This window comes from Myotis lucifugus, unplaced genomic scaffold, assembly GCF_000147115.1.
Source record: "Myotis lucifugus unplaced genomic scaffold, Myoluc2.0 scaffold_11, whole genome shotgun sequence".
NCBI lineage: Eukaryota > Metazoa > Chordata > Mammalia > Chiroptera > Vespertilionidae > Myotis > Myotis lucifugus.
Window position 1 is genome coordinate 5,311,007 of NW_005871059.1, and position 19,970 is coordinate 5,330,976.

The 19,970-nt window shown below is 37.7% G+C and overlaps 1 protein-coding gene across 1 annotated transcript in view; it reads right to left on the reverse strand.

Moving 5' to 3' along the window:
* Positions 1 to 2,091: 2,091 nt before the first annotated feature.
* The window catches only part of ADGB (androglobin), a 109,029-nt gene continuing 91,150 nt past the window's right edge, over positions 2,092 to 19,970 (reverse strand). Inside the window, exons 31-36 of the mRNA XM_023750094.1 lie at positions 19,205 to 19,381; positions 18,245 to 18,356; positions 14,501 to 14,683; positions 7,782 to 7,869; positions 6,914 to 7,097; positions 2,092 to 2,308 (exon numbers count right to left, since the gene is read on the reverse strand). Coding sequence (XP_023605862.1) covers positions 2,120 to 2,308; positions 6,914 to 7,097; positions 7,782 to 7,869; positions 14,501 to 14,683; positions 18,245 to 18,356; positions 19,205 to 19,381 — 933 coding nt within the window. The 3' untranslated portion in view covers positions 2,092 to 2,119. The remainder of the gene's footprint in view (positions 2,309 to 6,913; positions 7,098 to 7,781; positions 7,870 to 14,500; positions 14,684 to 18,244; positions 18,357 to 19,204; positions 19,382 to 19,970) is intronic.

Sequence of the window (19,970 nt, forward strand, 5' to 3'; positions counted from 1 at the left end):
TTCCTGTGTGGTGATATTGCCATCTGTGCCCACACCAAAAACAAGGATGTTTAACCTAAAGTTCTAAGTACATGTATATGCAAAGCCTTCAATACATAATAAAACTATTCCATGAAGTCACACCTGTGGTTGGAAACTACCTAAATTGACATGAATAAAATCTGTTTTATAATTTACTAGGCAAAAGATGTTATAACAACAGCTAGAAACAAAGTTCCTTCATAATATTAATTTCAGAAATGTTCTGTAAAGGTCATTGGAAACTTTCATTAATCTGCTATCAATAATCCCATCTGGGATATGACCCAAGCTGAAGGGTGAGAGAGGGGGTGCTAGTGGGACACACAGTTTCTTTTCAGAGGCAAATTCCAGAACTACAAGGCTCTTTTTATCACTTCTCCCTCTATTTCCTAGAGACAATGGATACAAAGGTTTCCTTTGAATGAAAGAGAGAGACACTAGGAAAATTTCAGTTAACATATAACACTATGCAACGTCTTAATGTGTTTAAATAGTCTATATATAACAAGGGGGCTTGAGACTAGAAGTCATTGTTTCTTTTTGTTTGTTTGCTTATTGTTATTATTTTTTTTGAAAACTTGATTTCTAGAAGTCAGTTAAACGTTATTGAAGTTGTCAGAAAATTTCTGATTTTCATGGTTGAACAATATTCTATTCTCTCTCTCTCTCTCTCTCTCTCTCTCTCTCTCTCTCTCCCTCATAAAGTGAAATGGAAATAACCTGAACTTTCAGAAACTAGGGGTTCCTGTATATCATTTCATTATAAGAATAAGATATTTTTGCAGCTGAATTTTATCTAACTTGAAGAGATATTCAATACCAGTGTCAATACTTTAATATGCTGATACACACACATACACAAAGACACACATTTTTAAGTAGATAGCCTGTATGGCAAATATCTACAAACAAAGCAAATATTCATCAATAGAGAATTAGCTGAATAAATTGTGATGTATTTGTACCATCGAATATTACACAGCATTTAAAAAGAGTAAGTTATGTTTGACTCAGGTTTTGTATTATTTGGTAAGAAAAAAAAATCAAGAACCAGTACAGCATGCATAATAAAATGACATTTTATAAAACAAATGATAATATTATGTAAAATATTGATATATGATTATATGAAATAAGAGAAAAATATAGAAACATTCATACTAGGTTATTATGTATTATATTAGAGGGCTGGAGGATCATAGGTTGTGAAGGAAAGTACAGACAAAGTAATAGAGGAAAACATGCATGTGTGTGCATCTTTAGGCAAAATTACATGTATGTATAAAGAATTAATTTTTAAAAATAAAAATGTAAATAAATGCAAAAAGTGAAAATCACCTATCACAGTGAAGTAGCTTTGACTGGTTAAAATTCTCGTCTGAGAAAGTCATGATTTGGAAGTATGCTTTTGGGAAAGTCAGTTTCCTTCTATGTGCCTCAGTTACCCACTCATATTTTCCTAAAACAACCGTACGAGAACGTGTTCTCTGTCTTACATAAAATACGATGTGGGTACACATGACAAGAGACATGTTTGTGATCACATTCTCTATGCCTGGGTTACCATGACTCACTGCTACGATTCGTAGTTCTAACACTTTGGATGAGTTTAACTCACAATAGCTCTTGCCCAGTGAGGGAGGTTTACTGACATTCAGCTTAAAAAATAAAAGCACGAGTCTGAAACTTTTCTTTTTTAATATTGTAAAGTCTTTAAAGTTAGAGACGAAATTTTCTCTGAGAACAAGAGCCATTTCTCTCATCGTTGAATTTTTCAAAGGCAATTCTGTTGACTCATTTATGATCTTGTTTTAGTATTAGCTAAAACTAGAGCAATTCGGAGTGAGACATACATTTTATCACATTCTATCTACTTGAGGCATTTTTATTGAAATTAGAAAAATTAAACTCCCAATGACTTCAAATAAACCTTCCTGAGAAAAACTATCAAATTAACATTAAAATACAGAAACTATTTCTAAGGTAGGAAAACTTTTAATTTTTAACTTCCTATATTTTTTGTCAACAGGAAAAGTTATAGATAATGAAAAGTAGGTTTTCCTTTTTCAGAAGAAAGGTGGTGTTGGGTATCTCCTGGTTACTTTTTCTTTCCTTTCTTTTTCTTGTCTTTATCATGGAGTGAGGCGGTCTTCTTTGCTGTCTCTGCCCGCAATGCTGCTTCCTCTGCAGCCAGAGCCTCCAACCTCAGGCGCTCAGCCTCCAGCATCTTGTTTCTATACTCTTCCCGAATATTGAAGATCTTTTGACGGGCATCATCTAAGGAGTCCTATTTCAAAAGAAAAACTCAGTCAAATAAGACCCACTGCTAAAAGGCTTCTGGTCCCAGAAAACAAACAAACAAACAAGCACAACAATGCAAGACCTTGATCCTTTCTTTATGCCAGTAGATACATGGGGGAAATGACTGAAGAAAGATGAAAATTTAGTAATGGTCTCAAATGTTTATCAATACATACAACATGAGATAGTAAAAAGGGTACATGAGATTTTAACAGCATAGTAAATAAAAGCATCAATAGGAGGAAAATAAAAAGTTAAGAATTAAATAGGCAGAAATTTTGGCAAAGCAGCTATCTGCTTTAAATGAGTTCAAATATAATCTATATCAAATGTACCATTCTTGTGTGTCTCTCACAGTAACTGTGCTCAATAAAGTACTAGTTCCCCACACATAGTCTAGTCCTGACAAAGTATATCTGAGTTATACTTACAAATAATATCACCTAATCCATTGGTTATCTTTGTTAGTGTCAGTTTGGCTTTCATTCTTACCACTTCAAAAAAACTGTACAGTATTCATCAAAGGCACCAATGACCTATATATAGCTAAATCCAAGATAATTTCTTGATTCTATTCTTACTTAACCATACTCTCTTCTCCTGAATCAATGGACCTCACTTCGTTTCTTTGACATCACACCCTCTTAACATTCCTTTCACTTCACTATCAGTTCCTTACCAGTCACCTCTGCTTATTTCTCTTTTTCTCCTTCATCTTTTAATGTGGAAGTGGTCACATCTCAGATCTTAGTCCTCATCCCCTGGCAATCTCATTCATCTAACCCTATGGCATTAAATTTCATGTATACACTGATGGGTCCTTTTTTTTTTTTTGTAATCTCTAGCCCATATCTCCCTCCCAATTGTATCTAACTTCAATACAATTTTCACATGACTGTCTAATAGATAAACTAAAATATCTGCTTTGATATAATAGATATATATATAAAAATGCCCCAAATTGAAGTCCTTATCTTTTCTCCCAAACCATCAGATCTTATAGCAACTCAATCCTTTCAGTTGTTTAGGCAAAATATTTAAGAGCATTTCTTGACTCCTCTCTTTCTCTTGTAATGCACCAACAGAAAATCCTATTGATTCTATCTTGAAAATACATATATAATTCAACTGCTTCTCACCACCATCTCCACCCTACCACCTTGGTGTGAACTATGGTTACCTCTCACGTGCTCAATGAAATGAGCAGATCTTTCTTTTTTTGCATGTGCCCCCTTCTCTACTTGTTTTCCACACAATATTCAGAGCAACCCCTTTAAAACTGAAGTCAGATCATGTTACTCCTCTGCTCTTTGGAATCCTGTCATGGTTCCATATTTCCCTCAGAATAAAAGCTAAAGTTTTATTTTAATTTAATTTAATTTAATTTTTTAAATAAATCTTTATTGTTCAAATTATTACAGTTGTTCCCCCTTTCCCCCCCATAGCTACCCTCCACCCAGTTCCCACCCCACCCTCTGCCCTTACCCCCCACTGTCCTCATCCATAGGTGTATGCTTTTTGTTGCTGGGTCAAAGGTCATACACATGGAAAATGTAGCAATTTCCATCCGCAACGTGTCCCTGTGTTTGGAAAGGTCTCTCATGACTTGTTCACGCTCTACTCAGAAAGGGTACGGAGACACGTAATGGCTTTTTAAAATAATATGTTCTCTTATGTTTAAAATGAGGATTTCGTTACCAAAAGTGAGGAGAAAGCAACACTACAGCTGCTCTCGTCCCTCTTGCCCTTCGAGTGATAGTTGTGCTTGGGGCTGCGCGCTAGTTTGAGGGACGTCGACAAAGCCATCTGGGAGGCTCCCTCGGTTCCGCCGGCCTCACAGAGGCTGTCGAAGCCTCACTGGGACCGTCTCAGCCTCCCTGGGACTGTTTCAGCCTCACTAGGATGGTCTCAGCCTCACAGGGGCCATTTCAGCCTCACTGGGACTGTCTCAGCCTCACAGGGGCCGTTTCAGCCTCACTGGGACTGTCTCAGCCTCACAGGGGCCATTTCAGCCTCACTGGGACCGTTTCAGCCTCACAGGGGCTGTTTCAGCCTCACTGGGACTGTTTCAGCCCCACTGGGACCGTCTCAGCCCTACAGGGACCGTCTCAGCCTCGCAGGGGCCGTCCCAGCCTCGCAGGGACCGTCTCAGCCTCACAGGGGCCGTCTCAGCCTCACTGGGACCGTCTCAGCCTCACAGGGATGGTCTCAGCCTCACTGGGACCAACTTAGCCTCACAGGGACTGTCTCAGCCTCACCGGGACCGTTTCAGCCTCATCAGGACGTCTCAGCCTCACCGGGACCGTTTCAGCCTCATCAGGACCACTTCAGCCTCACTGGGACTGTCGCAGCCTCACAGGGGCCATCACAGCCTCGCAGGGGGCACCGCATCCCACGTTGGGGGTGAAGGTGTGAATCAGAAGCTTCTCTCACTGTCTCTCCTGCTGGAAGTTTCTGAGAGCCGTCTGCAAGTGCTGGACATCATACTTTAACTGGTCAACACGAAGTTTGGCATTCTGTCTTTTGTTGGGAGGCTCCTTGATGAACAAAATCTCCAGGCTTTCTAGCTGGCTGAATATCTGGTATGCTTGCTTGGGTTTCGTTTTCAATTAGGTGCACAGACTGCTTGTCTGCCGTCTCCCAGGGTCCCATGTGAGACTGGATCTGGTGGACCTGTTTGTGCATTTGCTGGTACAGTGGTTCCATGTCACCAGCCCAGCTGGGTCTGGCTCCGGCTTCCTCCGAACCTGAGTCTGCTTCTTCAGTGTGTCCCTTATGGGTGTGAGGAGTTGAAATCTGCAGTTTGTTGGGTTACACTGCAAAAGTGCAGGTGTTTCCTTTTGTGCCACTGGCACAGCTTGGGCAGGGATGTAAATTGAGTAGGGTGGGGTCTCAAGGAATCAGCAATGGCATCTCCGCAGCTCCTCGTCTCTCCACGACTCCGTGACTCCGCATCCCCAAGCATCTCCACGAGAGAGCCACCCTCGCTTTCTGACCCACTGCAAGGCCATCCCGCCTCTCCCTGTAGGGGTCTGGGACCTCAGAATCCCGCCCCAAACAAGCACAGTGGATTCGAGAGTTTGTAACCCCTTCTGATTGAAAAAAAACGCACATCCAGTTGCAGCCCGCCTGGCGCGCAACTCGGTACCTCTGTTCTTGGCGCCTCTGTATATCCTACTCAGTCTCAATGTGCTTCTTTCTTTCCTTGCAGTTGTAGAACTTTCACTGGGCCAGCTTTCTCATGGTTCTGAATGATAGCTGTTTGTCTTATAGTTGGTAGTTTCAATGTTGTTGTGGGAGGCAGCATGCACCGGTCTATACCTTACGCCGCCAACTTGGTTCTCAAAGCTAAAGTTTTTATGGTGGCCTTTGCAGTCCTACATGATGACCTTCCCCAGCCCTGTGTTCTCATTTTGTCTCTGACCTCTTCTCCAGTCACTTCCCTCTGTTCACTGTTCCTGTGGCACAGGCTCTCACTGTGCTTCTTCAAACACACCTAGTACAACCATTGTGCGCTGATCCTAGTCTACTTTTTTTTTCTCAACACTTATCCCTTTCCATCAGAGTATACAATGTACTTAGGTGTTGTGTTTATATTTAAGCATCTATTTCCTCACTAGAATTTGAACTCCACAGGGCAGGAAGGGGTTTATCTCTTTTGTTTATGCTTAGGAGAGTCCCTGGTACAAAACTGCCCAGAAATATTTGTTGAGTGAATAAACTGTGGAAATGGAAAGTATCAGGAAACTAGAAACATTAAAATAAATATTTTAGAAAAGAAGAATAATTTTCAAAACTGTAGACATGAACACTTAATGTCAGTTCCAGGTAACAGTCTAGAAATGGATTATGAAATGGCTATAAATAAGGCAGTGATTCCTAACTTCACTTGCATTTCTGACAGCATGGCCACAGTAATGGTGCAATGTGTTGTTTACTCTTTCAAGATGATATAATGAAAGAATGATTAACGAACCAATACTGGTTATAAGAAAAGCTTCTAGAAAGGTTTTGTTTTCATTGCTAAATTCTTCAAGAAATGTTCCATAGTTTTACAAGGTGAGAGAAAAATACTGTATCTACCATAATAAAATTGGTTTGGCTAAACTATTTGCACGAGTACAGGATAATAGCAGTGACATTTAAAAAAAAATATGGAAAGAGCCATCTTAAGGGTTTAGTGTAAATTACATTTAATATGTGTCAGTAACCCCTTGAGGATTGGTACGTTTTCCTCCTATCTGAAGAAAAATACGTTACTGATCATGTTTCTTTTCTTCTGCAAGCTTAAGTTTTGGCTGCCTCAAGTCTGTTAAATCAATCTTCATCAGCTGTTTGCCAACTTCACAAACATTTTGTTGTCTTCTCTCCCATTCTTCCTACTTCGTGGACTGATTCCCAATGTGGCATTGTAGAGGGATTTTAGGGAGTTATTGAAATTAGTGTGGATAATCAATTTGCCATCTTTTCTGAGAAGTTGGGAACGAAATGTTTTCAAGACTTCTTTGTTCCCAGGTACTCTATGACTCTGACACCTTTTACACAATGCAAAAGAATGTGTGGACTGTGACCCATGCATTTTTAAACTCACCCACATTTCTGCATACATCTCCAGGCCTTTATCCTGCAGTTTAGCCCGTTCTTCTTGTTCAATGTCTCGAATGCTAAGGATCCTGGCCCTGTACTGTCGGAACTGGTGAACCTCCTCTGCCTTTTGCATTGCTTGCTGCTGATTCAGGTCATCTGTTTGCAGCAAAGGCTCAATATTTGTTTTCCTTGATATAAGAAACATTGAAAGAGAGGCAATAAATGGAGATGGAAAAAAATTAAAATTAAAAAAAGAGAGAATTAAATCATTTGGGAACTCTAAAATGAATTTTATCTTAGAACTCAAATAATTTAATATCGTAACAGTATGGTAGTCTGAATAAAATCAAATATGGAATAGAAATCATAAACCATTATTTTTAGATGGACTCTGTTCCATCCATTGAATCACTGATATTTTAGAAAATTATTTTAGGAAAATATCAGTATAATCAGATGCACCATTTGATAAGATGTTTGTGAAACTGGTGTTTGAAAATATGAGCCTATTTTTCAGATCTTCCTTTTTAATTTAAGCAGCTAAATAATTTTGAAAATGTTTCCAAACATACAAATATGCTTGAGTAACTAGCTCCATATTAATCCTATTATGTAGTTCTTAAGGAAGCTGAATCTAACTAAATAATGGCAGTAGGTATGGTGAGAATCTTCTGTAGCTCAACTCACCTTAATCAAGCTGCACATTAAATCTTTCAGAAAACACTGAAATTCATGTACTTCTAAAAATTTAAATACACTGAAAATATATTAAGCATTTAATTTCAAATTTCACTTAACAACTGCCTATTAGCAGTATACCCAAAATTCTACAAACACAGATGTCTACATTAATTATGTTTACTAAAACTTACCGTACATATTGATTTATATCTAGACCTAGCGCCTTTTGAATAAGTCGTGGAGACATTTCCAAAAATGATTGAGATCGTGTAGTCATTCCTGTTGAAAAAAAAATCTTAAACTTCCAAAAAAATCAACAATGATTAACTAAATGAGTGTTAGATATTATTTTAATGAAAGATAACATTTTCTGTTAACAAAACAACCATTGATTGGACTTGCCTTATGTAATGATTTTAATGTGATTTAGTATGCCTTAAAATATAATAATGTTTTATATTTATCTTTCACTGATGTTACTATGCTCACAGTTAAATAAAAAGATGACAAAATGAATATAATCTATAAAAACATAACAAAATGTTATTCTAATTATGGGTAAATGAAGGTGGGAACAAAAGGAAGTCATTTAAGTTATGAAACTACATTATAAACAAATTAAATGACCCACATTTTAAAGAACTTGGTTTATATATGAAAGGTATACTAAGCATGCATGGGTAGAACATAAAAATGTTTAAGGCACAGTATTCTATCTTCAAAAAATTTTTAGCCCAGTGTAGTAGGCAACATACAATAGATAAACAGTGAATGTCAAATTAGTAGGATCTTTTTACTCTATAGACCAATATGAACCCATAAAAACAGAGTTAAGAAAAATTTCAGAATCTAGGATACTATCAGCCTTTCCAGACCATTTTATAAAAATATATTTATTTTTAAATTATAGTTGACATACAATATTATATTATTAGTTTCAGGTATAAAACATAGTATACCTGAAACTAAGAATATAATATATATAATATATATATTATTTGGCCTGGTGCATGAAATTCATGCATGGGGCGGGGGCGGTCCCTCAGCCTGGCCTGCACTCTCTCACATTCCAGGACCTTTTGGGGGATGTCCAACTGCTGGTTTAGGCTTGATCCCTCCGGTCACCAGTTGGACATCCCTCTCGAAATCTGGGACTGCTGGCTTCTAACTGCTCGCCTGCCTGCCTGATCGCCCCTAACCACTCGCCTGCCTGCCTGAGCGCCCTGGTTTCTGGTCGTTTTGGTCGTTCCACTGCTTTGGTTGCTGGGCTTTTATTATATAGGATATATCTAATGAAGTTATCACCACAATAAGTCTGGTACCCATCTGACACCATACATAGTTATTACAATATTATTGACTCTATGCTCTACAATATATTCCTGAAACTTATTTTATAACTGGAAGTTTGTACTTTCTAATCCCCATCACTTTTTTGCCCATTCCCCCACCCCACTCCCCTCTGCTAATCATCAGTTTGTTCTCTGATATCTATAAGTCTATTTCTGCTTTGTTTTTCTTATTCATTTTTTTATATTCCATATATTAGTGAAATCATATGGTATTTATCTTTCTCTGTCTGGCTTATTTCACTTAGGATAATACCCTCTGGGTCCATCTATGTTGTTACAAATGGCAAGATTTTATTTTTTTATGGCTGAATAATATTCCATCTTTCTAGTCCATTTGGTTTCTTTTTTAAAAAAATTACTAATCTATAATTTATACACCACAAATTTTGCCCATTTAAAAAGTATAATTCGGTACTTTTTAGTAAATTTACAGAGTTGGGCAACCAGCACCAAAATCCACTTTTAAACCATTTCTATTACCCAATAAAATCTCACGCCCTTTTACAGTCATTCTCCATTTCCTCCACAAGTCCCAGCCGACCATTAATCTACTCTGTGTCTCTATAGATTTGCCTTTATTGGACATTTCATGTAATAGAAATGGTAAAATTATTTCTAACTTTTCAATAAACTGCCAGTCATATTGCTTTGATCATTGTTGGCTTCATAATAAACTCTGAAATCATAAAGTCATAATCCTCCTCCTTGGTTCTTTATCAGAATTAGTTTGGTCATTTTGAGCCTTTTATATTTCCACTAGAGACCTGATTCATGAAATTCATGCAAGAGCTTCAGCCCTTGCCACCGCGGCAGCTGCCTCTGCCTTGGCCCCCGCCCACTGTGGCTTTGTCCAGAAGGATGTCGGAAGGACATCGAGTCTAATTAGCATATTATGCTTTTATTATTATAGATATAAATTTAGAGGTCAGCTTATCAACTTGTGTAAAACATGTACTAGGATTTTAATAGGGAAAGCACTAAATTTATAGATCAATTTGGAGAGAATTAAATATAAATATATTACTATATTGAATCTTCTAATCCAAAGCATGGACTACCTTTCTCTTTATTTAGATCTTTGAAATTTTTTTTCAGCAATGTTTTATAACTTTCAGTATGTAAATGTTTGATTTTTATTAAATTTATTTCCATATATTCATTAATGATGCTATTGTGATTAAAACTGTCTAAATTTAATTTTGATTGCTCATTGATAATATGCAGAAATAAAAGCATATTTTGTATATTAATCTATATCATGTGCCCTCACTAAACTCACTTATTAGTTGTAAATGATATTCTTGGTTCTTTTTCTCTGATCCCTTAGGATTTTCAATATACAGGATCAGTTTGTCTGAGAATACAGTTTACTTCTTTCTTTCCAATATGGATGTATTTTATTTATTTTTTTCTTATTGAAATGGCTAGAACTTCCTTCAAAGTATTGAATATAGGTGGTTAGAATGGCCATACTGCCTTGTTCTTCACCGTAGGCTGAAATCACTATGGTCATTTTATTACCCTGATCTCCTTGTTCAGTTTTTGACTGATTAGTTGCCTGCCTTGACCAGCATCACAGTACCCAAAGGGACCCAGATTCTCCCCTGGAGCCACCAGGAAAAAGGCAGCCCTGACAACACCTACATTTTAGAATTTCTTCCCCATAGAACTATAAGAGATTAGTTTGTGTTGTTTTGAGCCATCAAGTTTGTGGTTGTTACAGCAGCAAAAGAAAACTAATTCAATTAAGAAAATTTATTTGTTGTTCTTATTTTTAATAAACATTTTTTACTTTGTTGTATGCCTTCAGAGTTTTGAAATGTTTTTTGGCCATTTTTTTCCTTATTGCTGCTTTTTGGGAAGAGGGCATGTCAAGTATTCACCATTTAAGAAGTCTTACCGCCCCCCCCCCCCCCGCACCTCCCCATTACACACACATACACACACACTGACTATTTAACCTTGCTTTTTAACATGTGGTTATAATAGTCTCCAGAAATATTGTCAAGCATTTAATTTTTAACAACTTGTTAAAAGTGATCTTTCATCCAAAATATAATCTAATGTAAACTTTTAAAAATATAAAAAATAGCATCCAAATACATTATTTAGTTTTTTTCCAAAAAATACAGTCATGTACACATGAGAAAATAAAACATAATAATACAAATCCCAAATCTGCTCCATTATTAAAACATAAATTCAATCATTTTTTTATTTAATAACATTAAATGAAAGATTCCTAAAGTATCAAAATTTTATTATATGACTCTTTTAAAAACCAGTAGCACTAACTTTTCTTTTTTCATCATAGTTACTTTGGGATCTTAGGTTTCTAAAGTACATTTGCTTTTCTTATTACATATCTACCATATTAATATTGGGTGTATTTTTGGCATTTCTAACTTGAATTATTTCTATAAGATACCAACTGCTGACTTTGGCTGGAAAGAAACTATTTTCTGATTAATTAGTTGTTTGTGATTTTTTTAAATCCAGCCAAATAATATATATTTAAACTCAGAGAGTAGAAAATGGGCAGAGAAATCTTCATGTTAACCTACAAAACTCTGTTGTGTCAGAACAAAGTGTGAATGTAGTATGACAGTCTTGAACCTCTGAACAGTGCTGCTCAAAGTTTGTGTGTGTGTGTGTGTGTGTGTGTGTGTACCATCCTCCATCTGAAAGTGACTATGCATAAGAATAATTTCACAGCAATTGGTTATCACTGGGTCATTTTATTGTATTTTACAAAGTTTCAGTTTGCAAAAGACTCAGAGACAACTTTCATGACAGGTAGTATGAGAATTAGTATTTAAAAGTCATGGCTTGACTGATTTTGTGGTCTGAAGAAAAGGTTTTAGAATAAAGACAGTGATCATGTCCAACCTCTGGAAGAGGCACTTTTCAGAGGCCCCCAGAAATAAAAGGGACATTGAAAGCAATGTTTAGGCTCTTGGCCTTGATGATGGCTTGGTGTAGAAGAAGACTGCTTAGGAGTGAATTCCATAATGATATTGTTTCCATGACCTCTCTCATTATGAAGCAAGTTGTTCTAAGTTACCTACTATATGAAAATAGAAAGTAGCAAGAATAAGGTCGCTTTAGGGAGTCACAAATATTGATGGGAAGGTAGAGGCCATATCACATGAAGCTCTCACAGGGCATAGCCCTCCCAGCACAATTATAGCCAAAAGGCTATGGTTGTAAGCTTGACCTTAAAGTCCAACCGTGCAGTCCTAGGTAGCTAAGGGATGTATGGGCTGTGGGGAGTGCAGCAAGTGTTGCCTAAACAAAGCTTGATAGAGTTGAGAGAATGGCAACAACAGGAAAGAAGCAGATTTGAAACTGGCAAGAACATTGTAAACATCTTGCCTTTGTTTTGCTTTGTGTGATCTGACTATAAAATAAAGCTTCAGCTTACAGGCGTGTCACTGTTTCCTCATCCAGGCACAGTGATCCTACCTGGCCCCAACTGTATTCTCTTGTCTGTCTTCTTTAATCCTTCACCACCCCTCCTCAGGCTCACCCCTGGCCGTGTTGGATGCAGTTCATATAATATCTTATGGGCAATGCTTTTCCAGGGATGAGGGCCAATTTGTGGTGCACCAACAGCAGAGGTGGAGTAACAGCAAGTTCCAGATAACCGCTGACACTCAGACCCATGGTCTCCAGTAGGATTCCTTCTACAACCACAGTATGTGGGCACATGGCAATGTTTCAGAGGGTTAGGATGTATTGCAACCACACAACATAGTTTTTCTTGATGGTGTGTAAATAAACTTACCATTTTATGTTAAATTAAAATTATAACACCAATTTTTTAAGAATGTTTTAAAGAAATTTTTGCTTTAGGACAGGCTACTTTGATCCTCCCTTCCTGCTTACTCTTCTTACCTTTCTTCCCTATTTGCTGACCCCTCCTCCTCACCCCAAAGTACACTCTTTTACAGTTATGCAAACTTGAAGGCAAATGTCTGAAGACTAATGGCCAAAAGCGTGAAGAAATGAGCAGCAGGAGAACTGACACTGAAGCCTGGTCTGGGGCTCGGGATTAAAAATAAAATCTACACTCTGACTGCAGAGGACACTGTTATCCAGGCTGCTCTGGTTACATTCCATTTTTTTTCAACTGGAAGAGTTTCTCATTAGCATATAAATAAACCATTTGAGATGGGAATTTAATTCTATTTTCATTTTATAGGTCTTTAAATTAACTAAGTGTGGGGGAAAAGTTTATGGAATCAAAAGAATTAGGGTTTGAGTGTTGATTCTATCCAAACTCTACCAGCTTCCTCTCCTTGGGTGAGTCATCATTTTATCTCCTTCGTTTCCAAGGCAGAGATACCATATATGCTTTATCTAGTTCACAGAGGCTCAACTGCGATAAATACGCCAAAGCACTCTATCAATTGAATATTAATGTGAAATGATAGATATGTCCTAGTGCCACTACCATGCGCATTACCTATTAAATGAGTGCTTGCTTTCAAAATACGGGTTCAAAACTCTCAGTATCTCTTTGTAGTGTGATAAAGGAGTCTTTGAATTTTCTTCTTTACAGTGAAAATCATTTAAGCGCATGTTTTAGTCATAAAGTGTTTAATTTTAAAAATCTCAGACTGGTTCAGCAATTTTGAAAAGAGAACCATTGCTGGCATTTCTGAAGATGCTTCCTTCCAGAACATTTTCCTCTCTTGCCTGGGTTCTTAACAAGTAGAGAACAAAAGAGTGAGATTTTACTACTGACAGAGGTGTCACTGGAGGATGTAGCCTCAGTGAGGCAAATGGGCCAAGATCACAGAACCCTGGAGGTGGCCAGCAGGCAGCCCCCCTCACTCATAAGTAGTGCTTCCAATTCAGGAAGGAGCAGGGAACTTGGGCCCCATGAGCAGGCCAAGACACAAGCCTTTTAACAATAGAAAGTCTGAGAGCTGCTTAGGGAAAATCCTCTCTGGTCCTCCAAGCCCACTCCCCCGGAAGCCAGGAATGTGCAGACATCTCTCTGTAACACCATCCATGAAGGGCTTAGGTTCATTTTAGTAAATAAATGCAAATCAATGCCACACAAAAATGAACCAAGTCAGTGTGGCTTGTGTGCCACTGAAAACTGCTTTCTTTTCTTCTTCTTCTTTTTTTTTAACTGCTTTCTTCCAACCTTTTAGAAACCAAATACTTAAAATTTGTTAGAAAAGGAAAAGAAGAAAATCTATCCTGTAGCTTACTGTAGAGAAAACAAGAAGGATGTGTTTGGTGACAATGTGTTTGTGATTAGTACAATTTTACTTTCAGGTATAACTACACACTTTAGAACTGCTACTTTTTAAAAATATTTGCTTACTTTTATTTTTAGGATAAGTGTTTAAACAATCAGATTCTTAAGCAGATTATCAACTCTGATAAGCCAAATGAAGATCTGTGCATTTAAAATACAAACTTTTCTATGGCATAACCCTCAACATCACATTTTTTAAAGTTAGTATATGTTCCAGGATTTTTCTTTCAAAACATGTACTTATCTTACCCACGAGAGTGATACCCACAAGTGTGATACTCACTCCAGGCATCCTTCCGCAGCTCATGGTCCTCTTTCCCTCCCATCTCACCCATTACGGATTTGGTCAGATCCTTTAAGCTCTTGGTCATTTGCCACTTCTTCCACAGCACACTCCCCTGTTGTATTGACTCTTTGGCCTCCAACATCTTTGTTTCTGGCTCTTTTGCAGAACTTGTAGCTGTTTCTATTAACAACATGGCATGTGCGTTACTGACAAAAAACTTGCATTCTACGAAATCATATGCAAAAAGTAACAGGACTATGAGAGCACAGGTTTGGGGCAAAAGACTTGAAAGCTTTGCAACTTCTAAACCAGAGCACTAGCAAAAATAACCATTGGCACGTCAGAAGATGACATGGATGACCTGAGCAGCCATTGGGCCTGGAAGCTGCCTCAGGATATCAAAAGGTAACATAAAAACAAAAGCTTTGTGGAGGTGAGACGTTACAAATAGGAAGGGGATTTCTGAATTACTGGGGCTGCTGTTCTCTTAGGTGCTGGAGGAAGTGCTGCCTGCCCCACATGAGAATTATGAGTAGATGGGACCCTTCTTTCTAGAGAGCAAGCCCTGTGTGCTAAAATTGTCTTACTAGGAAAACAGAGGTGGAAAGGGATCTTTCTTGTGAAGCTGCAAAATTTGAAAAATTTTTTCTTAAAGCTATAATTCTACTGCCCTTGTTCCATATCTCTGTGCCCAGGAAAAACTGGAAGACCTACCACAACTTCCACATTATGCAGACATTTTCCCTCTATCTGTTGCATATGTTTTAGTTGGTGTTATATTCTGCTTTGAATGAAATAGGTTAGTGCTCAAGAGTGTGGAGAAATGTTGAAATAAAAGGGAGACAATCAGGAGTCAATGTTGGTTGCATCAGTATTGTCAAAATTGATGCAACCCTAGAGCAAGTTTTTCCAGGAAGTTTAACTTAGATAGATAAAATGGATAAATTTCTTGTAAAACACAACTTACTAACCTTGACACAAGAAGAAATAGAAGAGATAAATATCAAGACATATAGGATGCATATACTATATGAATTTACCTGGACTGTGGCAGTACTTTCCTGAATGGTTTCCCCACCTCTATTCTTTCACCCTTTAAATGCATACTTTTAAAAGTCACCAGGGGTCTGCAATGTAAATCTGACCATGGAAATACACTTTTTAAATCCCTGACCTCCCAGCCCTGCTTGGCTTAAGCAATGATCACAAATCATGGGAAGAAATCTTCCTCATAGATATTTTGTTTTGAGGTCAGTGTTTAAATAACTTGAATTTGAGTATCTTTAGGCCTATGCTCACACTCCTCCAATTGGCCACCCATATCTTCTTTACCTCTCATCATATACTGTGTGAGTTCAAATATATGAAGTTCAAAAACAGGGAAAATTAATTCCTAGTGATAGAGGTCAGACTAGTAGTTACTCTGAAGAAGGAAATGGCAGGGAAGGGGAATGAGGAGGACTTTGTGGATGTATTAAGTATTTTATACCTTGATCTGAATTTTTATACATATGTGAAAATTTGCTAAGCTGTAGAACTGAGATTTGTGCCTTTATTGCATGAATGTTAGATGACAAGATCAAGCTCCTCAGAGGCCTGTTCTCCACTAGATCTTGTCCTTGGCTTAGGACCCCAAGAAACCAGAAACACCAATCAGAAAGTATATATGCATCTCTATGTTCATAGCAGCACAATTTACCATAGCTAAGATTTGGAAACAGCCTAAGTGCCCATCAGCAGATGAGTGGATTAGAAAACTGTGGTACATCTACACAATGGAATACTATGCTGCTATAAAAAAGAAGGAATTCTTACCATTTGCAACAGCATGGATGGAACTGAAGAGCATTACGCTAAGTGAAATAAGCCAGTCAGTGAAAGAAAAATACCACATGATCTCACTCATTTATGGATAATAAAGACCATTATAAACTGATGAACAAAAATAGATACAGAGGCAGAACAGCATTGAACAGACTGTCAAACTACAGCAGGAAGGCTGGGGAGGGTTGGAGTGGGGGGTAACATATCAACCAAAGGACTTGTATGCATGCATATAAGCATAACCAATGGACACAAGACACTGGTGGGTAGGGGAGGCCGGAGGAAGGTGGGGGGTAGGGAACGGGGAAAAGAGACATATGTAATACTCTTTGTAAAAATTTAAGCAATAAAACAAAATTTTAAAAAAAGAGAGAAAAAAAAAGAATTCCAGTTTTAGCAAAGAATCCTGCTAAACCCATTTATTGAGATCTAGAGGCCTGATGCATGAAATTCGTGCAAGAGTAGGCCTTCCTTCCCCTGGCTGCAGGCATCAGCTTCCCTCTGGCACCCAGGACCTGGGCTTCCCTTGCAGATCCAGCTTTGTCTGCAAGGACTTCTGGTTTAATTAACATATTATTCTTTTATTATTATAGATTGCCCTTACCCTTGATATCCAATTAAGCTTCTCTTTCTCCCATCTTTGATACTTAATCAAGTTCCTCTTCCTTGACCCCTGAGACCTATCCAAGTTCCTCTGAGTATTTTCTCTCTACTCTCTGACTATTGGCTATAAATCCCCACTTGACCTTGTAATATTCAGAGTTGAATTCAATCTCTCTCCCAATTGCAACAGCCCTGACTCCTATTGCAATAGTCTTGAATAAAGACTTCCTTGCCATTTTTAACAAACATCTAGGACAACAATTTTTCTTTTACATATAATGTAATACATTTAAATAATAATCATAATCTAGAGCTTAAAGAACAAGAGCTGTATTCTATTCACCTTTGTATTCCTAATATTATTTAACTTCATCAATTAGAGGAGTAAGTACTTTAGGAGTTAGAAATATTTTAAATCCCAGTGTTGTCACTTTTTATATGTATGTGACTTAGGAAAAATAAGATGACTCTCCGAGCTTTGGTCTCTTTATCTGTAAAATGGAAATAGTAATGTTTGTGTCGTAGTTAAAGGTTTGTGCTATAGGTTAAAGTGAGATACTAAACATGAAGCATTTTGAACAGGCTCCATCCCAGGATAACAGAATTAGGGTGATATTTACTGTTCAGATTGTTTATAGAAAAGTTACAAAACATTATTTATGTAACAATTATTAAATTATTCTCCTGAAGATGTGAAAGTAGGAAAGCATATTTTGGGATGTGAATGAGGCAACCACATATTGGCAAGAAGATACCAGACACATGGGCTGATGGAGGGCTCTGTCTGCATGCTGGGTTTGTTCCTGGCTATCTTGTGAATTTAGTAAATTACTGAGAAAATAATTATAGGTCTTTGTCCTTATTGGTAAGTTGAGAATAATATTATATATCAGTGGGTTGACGTGAGTATTAAAATAATTAGCATTCCACAGTTCCATGTCCAAGGCAATCACTGACTTTATAGCTATGATTCTTAACTGCCATTATTCATGTTTATGGTGATTAGAAAAGGTGCCAGATTTATAGCAGGATGTCTATCTTCAAGTTTGCATACTGCTACTTCTAGCCAGGTCAGACCCTTACTTCTCATTTCATCTCTCAGTCAGTGGAGAAAATCATATCCACTTGATGGGAAACGTAAACATATGCTTGATGAAAAAGAAATAACTATCTATCTTTTATAGGATTGTATGTGACTTTTCATAATCCATAAGAAAACAGATCCTGACATGGTTTCTTTTTACCAAGCATGACTTGCTGCCTGTCATTTGAAAGGGGTTATGGCCCTGAGGCCTTGGAGGCAGGCTCACTGACCTTCTTCTCCTCGCGAAAGGCTTTCTGACAGAGACACAGTCCCAGGCACGCTCTCGCCATCGGGTGTTTTCTTAATGAACCGGCTGAGGTAATGCAGACGAGCCTGATAAGCCTAAGGAACGAACATGATCAACACACAGCATAGACATCTAAAAGGTACTCAAGAACCAAACAAAAACAGAAAACACCGGGAAATGTGAATGACTGAGGCAGCTGGGACCAGGCTGACTCTTGTTAATTATCGAATAAACTCAGTTTCTAAACCATCCATGTTTTTGACAGCCATTTCTGAGAACTAATGAAGAAGTGGTCTAAAATTAATGCACTGAAATCCCACGTCTCCTGATTCTGAATCACTTTCATCTTTCTGTGTTACCCTGAGTTGGGACATGAAACGCACACAAATAATACTGTTTCACTATGGCAATGATTCTTATATAAAACGTAGGGAGAGGGAGACATGAGGTCTAGGGGGCAAAGTAGGCTTACAGTTGTGAATATGCGAAACAGATTTTATTCTTGTATTGTTATTTATTAATTATTGTATTATTTATTTGTACTACAACTGTAAACCTACTTTTGCACACCCCTGTATATACTATACCACAGGCAGCAGCACATGCTTTTTATCTGCCTAAGGCTGTTCAAAGTCCATGAAAGCAGTTTTAGGCTGTCTTAGTTGGGAGGAGAGACAGCATTAAGCCTAGGCTATGTAAAAGAATGAGGTCACCCACAGGTTGGGTTAACACACGGCACCATTGTATGCTTTGCTTTTGCAAGTCATCAGGGTATCAGGACAGTGTGTCCAAATGTAGTCTTAACATCGAGTCAGTCAATGTCTGAGAAAGTTCCAGATGCCATTCCTGAAGGAAAGACTATGTGGTTTCACCGACATGGCTCTTTCTTCCAACCATGCCGAGTGACAGAAAGGAAAAGTACAACTCCACAAACTCAAGAGACCTTGATGGCTCTTCCTGGCTCTGCCATCTCCCAGGCTTGCTTCATAGCTCGGATCTCATCTGCTCGCTCTGTATCTCTTTTCACTTCAAGATATTCTGCTTCGCTATGTTCAGTGACAACCCTCAAAATCCAATAGGGTTTATTTGGGTCTTCTTGCTGGGAGTGTGCAGTGGGTATCTGATAAAATAAAAGAAAAACCTTTGGGTCAGATGCTTTCCTTCTTTCAAAAGGGTTCAGATTTAACCCTATGATCCATAATTTCCCTATTAGGTAGTTACCCAGGAGAAATGAATACATTTATTCACAAAAAGACCTGGACAAGAACATTCATTATGGCCTTTTTCATAATAGTAAAAAAAAAAAAAAAGAAAAGAAAAGAAACACTATAAATAACTGTTGATTGATGAATAAACAAATTGATATACATCACAGTATAACTGAATCTTACAGATAGACATTATACTGAGATAAAATTGAACACAAAAGAAAACTTCTTGCATGACTCATTTGCATGATGTTATAGGACAGGTCCATCTGTTGCCTGGGATGAGGTATGGGGACGACAGAATCCACTGCAAAGAGGGTTGAGGGAATTTCTAAGGATATGGAAATTGTCTATATCTTGATTGAGACGTGGGTTACATGGTGAATGCAATTTTCAAAACTCACTGAATTATATATTTAAGGTGGTTGCATTTCACTGTATGTAAAATTTACCTAAACACTAAACAAAAATCTCTAAATTACTGTTAGGCTTACAGCATCT